At 38.8% G+C, this 12572-nt stretch overlaps 1 protein-coding gene and 1 pseudogene across 4 annotated transcripts in view; one reads left to right on the forward strand and one right to left on the reverse strand.

The window, feature by feature from the left end:
• The window catches only part of SAMHD1 (SAM and HD domain containing deoxynucleoside triphosphate triphosphohydrolase 1), a 58974-nt gene that overhangs the window by 32443 nt on the left and 13959 nt on the right, over nt 1-12572 (forward strand). For all 3 annotated transcript variants that reach the window (XM_080686492.1, XM_080686494.1, XM_080686493.1), the window contains 2 exons: nt 11385-11521; nt 12397-12492. In XM_080686492.1, the coding sequence (XP_080542618.1) occupies nt 11385-11521; nt 12397-12492 (233 nt within the window). The remainder of the gene's footprint in view (nt 1-11384; nt 11522-12396; nt 12493-12572) is intronic.
• Nucleotides 3703-5211, reverse strand: LOC308257251 (rRNA N(6)-adenosine-methyltransferase ZCCHC4-like; annotated as a pseudogene). Its single transcript has one exon. The product of its transcript is annotated as an rRNA N(6)-adenosine-methyltransferase ZCCHC4-like (transcript).

The raw sequence follows: 12572 nt of genomic DNA on the forward strand, positions 1-12572 counted from the left end.
GTTATATTGATAGGAATAAAAGAAGAGATTATAAAACAGTTGAGCAACCTGGGGATATTTATTTTTAACTTTTGTTCATAATGAAGCAGGTGATGCTTTGTTTCATTTTAATTTTTTAATCAATAATAACTTTATTTTCTAATGTATTTTTTATTGTTGGTAGTATTACGAATATCTCCAATTTCCCCGTCCCCTTTACATCCTTCCTCCCAGCTTCTACCCACCCCCCAGGTCTTCACTACCCTATTACCCATGTCCATGGGCTATGCATATATAAGTTCTTTGGTTTATGTCTTCTCTTCCCCTGAACCCCACATCGAGGTATGTCAGTCTGTTCCATGCCTCCATGCTTCAGGTCTTATTTTGTTGGTCAATTCATTTTGTTCATTTGATTCCATAAATAAGTGAGATCATGTGATATTTGTCGTTCTCATATTGGCTTATGTCACTTAGCATAATATTTTCCAGGTCCATCCATGCTGTCTCAAAGGGAAAGAGATCCCTCTTTTTTACAACTGCATAGTATTCCATAGTGTAAATGTCTTACAGCCTTTTTATCCATTCATCTATTGATGGACACTTGGGACTGTTTCCAAATCTTAGCTATTGTAAATAACGCTGCTATGAACATAGGGGTGCATATATTCTTTCTGATTGGTGTTTTGGGGTTTTTAGGATATATTCTCAGAAGTGGGATTGCTGGATCAAATGGAAGTTCCATTTTTTATTTTTTGAGGAAACTCCATATTGTTTTCCATAGTGGCTGCACCAGTCTGCATTCCCACCAGCAGTGGACTAGTCTTCCCTTTTCTCCACATTCTTGCCAGCTCTTGTTTGTTGACTTTTTGACAATAGCCATTCTGATGAGTGTGAGGTGATACCTCATTGTGGTTTTAATTTGCATTTCTCTGATGCTAAGCATTTTTTCATGTCTCTTGACCATTTTTATGTTCTCTTTGGAGAAATGTCTATTCAGGTCTTCTGCCCACTTTTTTTTATTGGATTTTTTGTCTTCCTTTTGTTGAGTTGAATGAGAACTTTATATATTTTGGGTATTAACCCCTTATCAGATGTATCTTTGGCAAATATGTTCTCCCATACAGTGAGAGAACAGTCCTGCCACCCTTTTCATTTTGATGGTGGTTTCTTTTGCTGTGCAGAAGCTTCTTATTTTGATGTAGTCCTATTTGTTTAGTTTCTTCTTAGTTTCCTTTGCCCTAGGAAATGTATCCGTAAACAGATTGCTACGTGAGATGTCTGAGATTTTACTGCCTATGTTCTCCTCTAAGATTTTATGGTTTCATATCTTACATTTAAGTCTTTTATCCATCTTGAGTTTATTCTTGTGTATGGTGTAAGTTGGTGGTCTAGTTTTATCTTTTTGCATGTGTCTGTCCAGTTTTCCCAGCACCATTTGTTGAAGAGACTGTCTTTTACACCATTGTATATTCTTGCCTTCTTTGTCAAATGTTAATTGACAATAAAGGTGTTGGTCAATTTCTGGGGTTCTGATCCGTTGGTCTATCTGCCTATTCTTGTGCCAGTACCAGGCTGTTTGGTTATAATTGCTTTGTAGAATAGTTTGATAGCCGGTATTGTGATCCCTCCTACTTCGTTCTTCTTTCTCAAGATTGCTGCAGCTATTCAGGGTCTTTTATGGTTCCATATACATTTTTGGAGTATTTGTTCTAGCTCTGTGAAGTATGTCATTGGTATTTTAATAGGGATTGCGTTGAATCTATAGATTGCTTTGGGTAGTATAGACATTTTAATGATGTTAATTCTTCTAATCCATGAACATGGTATACACTTCCATTTGTTTGTATTTTCCTCTATTTCTTTTTTCAATGTCCTATGGTTTTCCAAGTACAGGTCTTTTACCTCCTTAGTTAAGTTTATTCTTAGGTATCTTTATTTGTTGTTGTTGTTGCAATGGTAAATGTGATTTTTTTTTTTTAATTTTCTCTTTCTGAGAGTTTATTATTGGTGTATAAAAAGGATATTTATTTCTGGATGTTGATTTTGTATCCTGCTACCTTGCCAAATTCATTTATTAAGTCTAGTAGTTTATTGGTGGAGTCTTTAGGGTTTTCTATATACAATATCTATGTCATCTGCAAATAATGACAGTTTTATTTCCTCCTTTCCAATTTGGTTGCTTTTTATCTTTTCTTCTTGTCTGATTGCAGTGGCTAGGACTTCCAGTACTGTGTTGAATAAGAGTAGTGAAAGCGGACATCCTTGTCTTGTTCCTGTTCCTAAGGGAAATGCTTTTAGTTTTTGCCCATTGAGTATTATGTTGGCTGTAGGTTTATCATATATGGCCTTTATTATGTTGAAGTATAATCCCTCTATTCTCACTTTACTGAGAGTTTTTATCAAAAAAGGGTGCTGGATTTTGTCAAATGCTTTTTTGCATCTATTGATATGATCATGGGATTTTTATCTTTCAATTTGATGTGTCACATTTATTGATTTGTGACTATTGAACCAGCCTTGCATCTCTGGAATAAATGGTGTATGATCTTTTTAATATGTCGCTGGATCTGATTTGCTAATATTTTGATGAGGATTTTAGCATCTGTGTTCATCAGGGATATTGGCTTATAATTTTCTTTCTTTGTAGTGTCTTTATCTGGTTTTGGAATTAGGATAATGCTGGCTTTGTAAAAAGAGCTTAGAGAAATGTTCCTTCCTCTTGAATTTTTTGTAATAAACTGAGGAGGATAGGTGTTAGTTCTTCCTTGAATGTTTGGTAAAATTTACCTCTAAATCCATCCAGTCCAGGACTTTTGTTTGCTGGGAGTTTTTTAATTACTGCTTCTATTTCATCAATTGTTATTGGCCTACTCAGGTTTTCTGATTCTTCTTGATTGAGTTTTGGAAGATCGTATGTTTCTAGGAATTTGTCCATTTTGCCCAGTTTGTTGGCATATAGTTGTTCATAGTATTTTCTTATAATTCTTTGTATTTCTGTGGTGTCCGTTGTTTTATGGCCTCTTTCATTTCTGATTTTATTTATTTGGGTCCTCTGTCTCTTTCTTGATGAGTCTGGCTAGGGGTTTATCAACCTTGTTTATCTTTTCAAAGAACAAGCTCTTGGATTCATTTATCTTTTGTACTTTTTTTTAACTTAAAAATAAATATTTAATACTAATGTAACCATAATTATAATCTTTATATCTTTAGACTGTCTTTGTCAAAATTCTTTCCATCATTTTCAGATTCGGTCTGAAAAAATTGTACATTGTACTTCTTTTTACAAGCGGGGTGTAAGCCATTGTACAATATTTTAACATTAATTTGAAACATTTATCTTAATTAACATATTCTTATGTAATGTAAACAAACCTCAGATTTTCATTTTCTTCTGACTCTGCAAAAGAATGCTGTACACACACTTTTCAGATAAAAAGAGGCTAAAATAAGATGATTGGGAGTTAAAGAGAAAAAAGACACAGAGACAGAGCTAGTAAACCAGCTAAAACAGAACAATTCACCAGGTCTCCAGAGACACTGTTACAGGGTCTATAAACCAGCAAATACTACCTGCCTATTATCTAGCTTAGAAAGGTACACACCTTTGAAAGTGACAGAATTTAAGTCCAGCATGGCACTTTCAGAAAATGCCATCAAAGGTTGGACTATAAATCTTTCTTACTCTCAAGTCACTGGACATTTAAGAGCAAAGATATTGAGGGCTCATCTCCTTTTCTTCTTCCTTGTAACAGATGTATGATTCATGGCTTGTCCTTTAGTGGTCTCCATTTTCATCTGATTACTTTTTCTTTGCTTCTGCTTTCTGACAGCTTTGCTAACTTTCATAGCTGCAGAGATGTTAGGACAAGTACTATGGTTGTGATCTAACTCATCGCAAATGAAGCAGCCATCTATAGGGCCCTTGCAAGAATGACTGGGACGAGCACAGGGATTGCAAATGCTACAGTGGATCCAGGAAGGCTTTACACACTTTTTGCAGAGAAAGCAATGGTTCCATTTCCTGCCATCCTTGGATGTGCAGAATTACAGTGCTCACAGTGTTGATTTTCTAGAAAAACATATCGTTGACACAGAGGGCAAAACCTATACCCTTCTTCCACAGGAAGGATTATTTTGTTGGGTGGAATATTGGTGAAAATACACACAGGAGACTGTTTCCTACCTGTCTTTCCATGTTTATAAAGTGCATGATTATCATAATCTACCTGATAATCCAGCATGTGGAAGCTTGGAAAAAACTGACAAATTCAGGATTCAAAAAAACAGGGGGAAAATCCAGAAAATAGGTAGTTCTTTGTGATTGTTATTTTGACTTTGACCTTTTTTCCACATAGCAATTAACTTCTTGAATGTAACAGCCAGAGGTTCAACCAAGGCACCAAAAGGAGGGTCTGTCACCATAATGACTCCTTCACCTTTATCTTCCTGTAAAAATGTTCTGCATACTTCAAGGGCAGCCTTTCCATCAAAGAAGTGATGGTTAAACATGTTATAATGGCAAAAGCTATCTTTTATATACAACTGTGAATACCTAAAATGAATATCGAATAAAAGGCTTTTAATGTTAGGCTTCTTGTCACCTGATACTTTCAACCTGATCAGCTCATGCAACCTTGGTGTTCCAACACATAGCACTCCTCTAAACACAAGGGTAGAAAGTAGTTCTATCAAGAACTGACAGCTCCTATCAGCAAACAAATACTGCGCATTTGTCTTCTTGTTTTGCAATGGAGAGAGGAGCTGAGCCTTTTTTATTGGGTGACAGAAATATCACCCATGACCTGGTGCTCACGAAGCTTCTCCCAGTCATCTGGCAGGAGCAACTGCTGACATCTTTGACAAAACTTTCTCTGAGACAACGGCAACCCAATGAACTTCAAATACCTTTGCACACACTGCATTTGGGAGAGAGGAGGCTGACATCTTCCGTTATGAGTTTCACGGGCAGCAAGTCTAGCACCTGACAACTTTTCATCTTCCCATTGAAAAAAATTACAATCTTTTCTGTCTAGACAGGCCGAGCAGGCATAAAACCTCCCTGTGTCTCTTTCCCTTGGCTTACCTTTACAAACAAAAGAGTGGGTCTGTGAAGGCACCACGGGGCAGGGATGGCGGGGTCGGAGGAAAGCACCACCTTCACTCCTGAGCTGCGCGTGCTGCTCGCGCTCCCCTCTGCCTCCCGACTCCCAGCCTGCCCCTGAGGGTCACCATCTTCCTGCCGCCATCCCAAGAGCCTCAGACTGTACTATTGGGTGTTTTTTTTAGTCTCTATGTCATTTATTTCTGCTCTGATCTTTTTTATTTCCTTCCTTCTACTTCCTCTGGGCTTTTCTTGCTATTCTCTTTCTATTTCATTTAGTTGTAGGGTTAGTTTATTAATCCTTTTTCTTATTTCTTGAGGTGGGCCTGTAGTGCTCTTGGGACTGCTTTCACTGTGTCCCATAGGTTTTGGGTGTTCATTTTCATTTTAATTTCTTGCTTGATCTCATTGGTAACCCATTCATTGTTTAATAATATGCTCTTTAGCCTCCGTGTATTTAAGTGTGGTGTTGTTGTTTTTTATTGTAGTTGATTTCTAACTTCATGCCATTGTGATCTGAGAAGATGCTTTGGTAGTATATCAATCTTCTTAAATTTGTATAGACTTGTTTTGTGCCCTAATATGTGGTCTGTCTTTGAGAATGTTCCATGTGCACTTGAGAAGAATGTATATTCTGTTGCTTTGGTGTGAAATGTTCTATAAATATTGGTTAGACCCATCTAATCTACTTCGTCATTTAAGGCCTGTTTCATTGTTAACTTTTTTGTCTGGAAGATTTAACCAGTGATGTCAGTGGGGTGTTAAAGTCCCCTGTTGTTATTGTATTGCTGTCAATCTCTCCTTTAACGTCCATCAAGATACATATTTTTTTTATTTTAAAATATATTTTATTGATTTTTTACAGAGAGGTAGGGAGAGGGATAGAGAGCTAGAAACATCGAGGAGAGAGAAACATCGATCAGCTGCCTCCTGCACACCCCCCACTGGGGATGTGCCCACACCAAGGTACATGCCCTTGACCGGAATCGAACCCGGGACCCTTCAGTCCGCAGGTAGACGCTCCATCCACTGAGCCAAACCAGTCAGGGCAAGATTTTTTTTTTAATATATTTTATTGATTTTTTACAGAGAGGAAGGAGAGGGATAGAGAGTTAGAAACATCGAGGAGAGAGAAACATTGATTAGCTGCCTCCTGCACACCCCCTACTGGGGATGTGTCCGCAACCAAGGTACATGCCCTTTGAACTGCGACCCTTTAGTCCGCAGGCTGACACTCTATCCACTGAGCCAAACCAGTTAGGGCCATCAAGATTTTTTTTATATACTTGGGTACTCCATTATTGGGTGCATATGTGTTAGCAATCCCTTTAAGATTATGAAGTGGTCTTCTTTGTCTCCTATTATAGCCTTTGTTTTGAAGTCTATTTTGTCAGATATGAGTATTGCTACCCTAGCTTTTTTTCCCTTTCCATTTGCATGGAATATATATTTTCCATCCCTTCACTCAGTCTATGTGTATCTTTTGTTCTGAGGTGGGTTGCTTGTAGATAGCATATATATGGGTCATGACTTCTTATCTAGTCAGTCACCCTGTGTCTTTTGATTTGAGCATTTAATCCATTTACATTTAAGGTTATTATTGATAGGTGTTTATTTATTGCCATTTTCTTTTCTTTTTTTTTCTCTAATAAATCTTTATTGTTCAGATTATTACAGTTGTTCCTCTTTTTTCCCCCCCATAGCTCACCTCCACCTGGTTCCCACCCCACCCTCTGCCCTTACCACCCCCACTGTCCTCATCCATAGGTGTACGATTTTTGTCCAGTCTCTTCTCACACTCCCCACACCCGCTTCCCCCTGAGAATTGTCAGTCCACTCCCTTTCTATGCCCCTGATCCTATTATATTCACCAGTTTATTCTGTTCATCAGACTTTTTATTCACTTGATTTTTAGATTCACTTGTTGATAGATATGTATTTGTTGTCACTTTGTTGTTCATAATTTTTTTCTTTACCTTTTTCTTCTTCTTCCTCTTCTTAAAGAATACCCTTCAGCATTTCATATAATACTGGTTTGGCGGCGATGAATTCCTTTAGCTTTTTCTTATCTGAGAAGCTCTTTATCTGACCTTCAATCCTAAATGATAGCTTTGCTGGGTAGAGTATTCTTGGTTGTAGGTTCTTGCTATTCATCACTTTGAATATTTCTTGCCACTCCCTTTTGGCCTGCATAGTTTCTGTTGAGAAATCAGCTGACAGTTGTATGGGTACTCCCTTGTAGGTAATTAACTGTTTTTCTCTCGCTGCTTTTAATATTCTCTCTTTGTCTTTTGCTCTTGGCATTTTAATTATGATGTGTCTTGATGTGGTCCTCTTTGGATTCCTTTTGTTTGGGGTTCTCTGTACTTCCTGGAGTTGTAATTCTATTTCTTTCACCAGGTGGGTGAAGTTTTCGGTCATTATTTCTTCCAATAGGTTTTCAGTATCTTGCTCTCTCTCTTCTTCTAGCACCCCCATAATTCTGATGTTGGTACGCTTGAAGTTGTCCCAGAGGCTCTTTACACTGTCTTCATATTTTTGGATTCTTTTTTCTTTTTTCTTTTCCGGTTGGGTGTTTTTTGCTTCTTCGTATTTCAAATCTTTGACTTCATTCTTGGGATCCTCTAGTCTGCTGTTGGATCTCTGTATATTATTCTTTATTTCAGTCAGTATATGCTTAATTTCTAGTTGGTCCTTTTTCATATCCTTGAGGGTCTCACTAAATTTATCAGCGGTTTCTAGAAGATTCTTGAGTAACCTTATAACCATGGTTTTGAACTCTATATCCAATAGTTTGCTTTCCTCCATTTCTTTCATTTGTGACCTGTTTCTTTGTCTCCACATTTTGGCTGCTTCCCTGTGTTGATAGAGTGGCTTTGTGTGCTAGGTGTCTTATAGGGCCCAGTGGCTCAGCCTCCTTAATTACCTGAGGTGGACACTCTTGGTGCACCCCTTTGTGGGCTGTGTGCACAGTCTTCTTGTAGTTAAGGCTTGATTGTTGTTGGTATCACTGGGAGGAATTGACCTTCAGGCCAATTGGCTGTGAGGATCAGTTGTGTCTATGATGGGAGAACTTCTATGCTGGAGACACCCTTATAGGGCAATACTTGCTTCAGTGGGGCTTTGGCGCTCACTGAGTCTGCCCCCTGAGTGTGTCTCTTATGGATCTGAAGAGTTGTAGTCTGGATGGTCTCTCTCTGACCACTGTGTATACTGGCTCTTGGATCTCCAAGGAGAGAGGCTACCCAGCAGGAGCTACAGAGAGATCTGCAGATTCCTCTTCTTTGTTTGGGGTTTGGAGGCCCAGATGAGGCCCAGCTGTGAAGCAATGCAAGCTGCTGTTGAGCCTTGGGTCTTCTTTTGGAGGCTCTGGGGCTCTGACGCACCTGCAATATCTTAGGTTTCAGATTGCAAAGGGCCAGGCCATTCATATACAAAAGCCTCTGCGTACAACTTGGGTGGGGTTGTAAATTGGGGGGGCGGGGTCTCAGGGAATCACCAGGGTGGAGCAAACAGCAATGGCTGACCTTCAGCCCTGCCTGGAAGAGGTCCCGTGTCTCTGTGTCCCGCAGCACCGTGCAGGAACAATGATCATTGCAAGCAACTCTGAGAGAAAGCCGCCCTCAAGTTCCGCCCTATGCCAGACAGTCCAGTTTCTCCCTATATGAGTCTGGGTCCCCATAGTCTCGCCCAGAACTGGAGTTCAGAGCAGTCAGGAGCTTGTATCTCCCTCCTGATTGAAAAAGACAACAGCGTACTCAGTTGCCAGCCCTTTCCATGTGCACGCCTCCATATCTCTGCACTTTACTTCTGGACCTCTGCACCTCCTCTGAGTTTCAGTGTGCTTTTCTCTTTCCTTTTAGTTGTATAATTTCCACCCAGCCAGCCTTCCCGTGGTCCTGGATGATACCCGTTTTGTCTTTTACTTGTAGTTTTGAAGTGGTTGTGCAAGGCAGCAAGTTCAGGTGTTTACTTATGCCGCCATCTTGGTTTCTCAGATCCATTTTATTTTCTTTATGCCTGTCATTTTCTGTCTCTCCTTTTCTTCAAAAATATATTTTTATTGGTTTTAGAGAGGAAGAGAGAAGGAGAGAGATAGAAACATCAATGATGAGAAACAATCATTGATTTGCTGCCTCTTGCATGCCCACTGCTGGGGATGGAGCCTGCAACCTAGACATGTGCCCTGACTGGGAATCAAACTATGACCTCCTGGTTTATAGCTCAATGCTCAACCACTCAGAAACGCTGGCCAGGCCTTTTATTTTTCTTAAAGCAGTCCCTTTAACATTTCTTGCATTGTTTGGTGATAATGTACTCCCTTAATTTTTTTTTGTCTGAAAAGTTGTTTTTGTTTTAAAATATTTTTATTGATTCTTTTTTCTATTTGCTGCTCTAATTGGGTATTTATTTCTACCTTGTCTTACCAGTCACTTGATGCAACCAACCATCTGCTTCATCCAGTCTACTTTTATTACCTCCAGTGTGTTCTTTTTTTTTAAAATATATTTTATTATTTTTTTACAGAGAGGAAGGGAGAGGGATAGAGCGTTAGAAACATCAATGAGAGAGAAACATCGATCAGTTGCCTCGTGCACACTCCCTACTGGGTTTGTGCCCACAACCAAGGTACATGCCCTTGACCAGAATCGAACCTGGGACCCTTCAGTCCGCAGGCCAACGCTCTATCCACTGAGCCAAACCGGTTAGGGCTCCAGTGTGTTCTTGATGTCCAATATATCATTCTTCATTTCTTTCTGGTTCTTGTTCATGGCCTCTGTTTTCATTTTCATGCTGTTGTAACTTGCACTAAGTTCCTTAAACATCTTTATAACCATTGCTTTGAATTCTATGTCTGATAGTTTGCTTGCCTCCATTTCATTTAGTTCTTTTTCTAGAGCTTTCTTCTTTTTTCTCATTTAGGGGTTGTTTCTTTGTCTCCCCATTTTAGCTGTCTCTTTGTATTTGCTTCTTTGTATTAGGTAGATCTGTTATGCATCCCAGTCTTTGTGGGATGGCCTTATGTAGAAAGTGTCTTGATGGGTCCAAGAGGTCGCTGACTTCATTCTATCAAGGCACATGCCCAGGTTTTGGGCTCCATCCCTAGTGGGGGGCTTGTAGGAGGCAGCTGACCGATGATGTTTCTCTCTCTTTTAATGATTTTTAAAAATATTATTTTTATTGATTTCAGAGAGGAAGGGAGAGAGAGTGAGAGAAACATCAATGATGAGAGAGAATCATTGGTTGGCTGCCTCCTGCACGCCCCCCACTGGGGGATTGAGCCTGTAACCCAGGTATGTGCCTTTGACCAGAATTGAACCTGGCACCCTTCAGTCCGCAGGCTGATGCTCTATCCACTGAGCCAAACTGTCTAGGGCAAATGATGTTTCTCTCTTATCGATGTTTCAATCTCTCCCTTCCTCTCTCTCTAAAAATCAATAAAAACATTTTTTTTAAAAAGTTGGAATAAAAAGAAACTACTTTCTACTATTATCATGGAATAGAACTTTTAAAAAAATTTTTATTAAAGAAATTTACATCACTTAGCTTTAACAATTATCAACATAACAATTTTCCTTCATCCCTTCACTCCCATCAAACACTGGACCATTTTGAAGCAGATTTCAGACATAATTTTGTAATTCCTTAAGTATCATTCTTTTTAAACAAAACATAACAAATTAATATAACCCTATGTACCCATAACCCAACCTCAGATCATCAACTCCGGTGCAGTCTTGTTTTGTAACTACCCTTTCCAACTCACTAGATTACCTTGAAGCAAATTCAAGACATTGATGAGAATGTTTTTACAAAGGTTTTTTTCATTTAAGTCTTAAAAATATTTTTCCCCTGGCCCATGTGGCTCAGTGGATGAGCATTGGTCTATGAACCAGGAGGTCAGGGTTTGATTCCTGATTGGGGCACATGCCCAGATTGCGGGCTTGATCCCCAGTAGGGCATGCAGGAGGCAGCGATCAATGATTCTCATCAATGATATTTCTCTTCCTCTCCTTTCCTCTCTGAAATCAATAAAAATATTTAAAAAGATGTTTTCACATTGTTACAATCGTAGTATGCCTACACTTGTAACTGCTCTAAATCACTTCAGAGGTACAATAAGATGTGAGTCTTTGTAAATCTTATTTGACTTAGAATAATGCTCTCCAGTTCCTTCCATGCTATTGCAAATGGTAAGATTTCCTTCTTTTTTACCGCATTATAGTATTCCATTGTGTAGATGTACCACTATAAATCTTGTTTTTTTCATTTTAATGTAACTGAAATTTCATCAAATTGGCAGATAACATTTTTCTGGAGATTTTACACTCTGCTGATCCCAATTTGGCTGCTGCACGAGAGATTTTAGAAAAAATTGTACGCCGTAATCTATACAAGTATGTGGGTCAGACTCAGCCACAACAAGAGAGAATTACAAAGGTAAGTTGAGTTGTTAAGCTGCTTCCCATTAGTGAAAGGTCCTCTGTCCTCCATGAGGAAAACCATTTACCTGTCACAATACTATGATGCTGTTCTTAAGCCCTTTACATTTATTCTCATTTAATCTTACTTACATCAACACAGTGTTCTTAGGTCTGTCCTGTAGATGAAGAAACTGAGGCGTGGGAAGAGATTAAATAACTTGCCTATGGAAGCACAGGTAGTGAGTCAGGATTCAAAGCCAAGTCTAATTTACTCTTGTCATCCTGAAAGTGAAAGGGACCCTCAAAATAAGGAATCTCTATGAGCTTCACTGAAACTCTAAGGACCTGCTACTACTTAACTTCTTTCACAGTTTCTCCCTAATGGCACGTGCCCATCTTTTTTAGTTTATATATCTATTTTCCTCTCCTGCATGTTGAAGATTTTACTTTTCACCAAAAAATGAATAACACGAACCATACTGATAACCACACCCTGCTTTTAATACTTCCTTGGGTGTCTCTGGTTTTTCTAATAAGTTAATGCCAGATTTTTTTTTAATGCGAAAATCCTGTTATAAAAATTACCATGATTTGATTAAAGGATGGTATAAGCATATTTCTAATGTTTCCTGCATGATCCAAATTAGTAGATAATTAGACATAAAGGGTCCTTACATAGCACTATTTTGTAATACACTGTTTTCTGTTAGTTTAGGTAGAGATGGGGAAATTGTGACTAAAAGAAGGAAAGTATAGAACTGTGCTGTACAATTCACTAGGCACTGGTCACATGGTGCTAAAATGCCATTTTCAAAGAGAGAAACTCTTCATGGCACAGGACTTAATGTTGAAGAACTGGAGTTCTAACATGGGGAGTCTTGTCTTTTCTAGGAAGTTGGTGAAAAGTTTCCACAAGAAATTGCCAATGCCAAACCGGATGTGATTATTCTAGACGTTGAACTGAAGGCTGAAGATTTTATAGCGGATGTAAGTAGTTCACCTGATAATATGCTAAGTAAAGAATTTTTAAAAAGAATAAAGATCCTCCTCTCCCCATTAAATGCAGG

This window comes from Plecotus auritus (assembly GCF_963455305.1).
Source record: "Plecotus auritus genome assembly, chromosome: 8".
In the NCBI taxonomy this organism is placed as follows: domain Eukaryota; kingdom Metazoa; phylum Chordata; class Mammalia; order Chiroptera; family Vespertilionidae; genus Plecotus; species Plecotus auritus.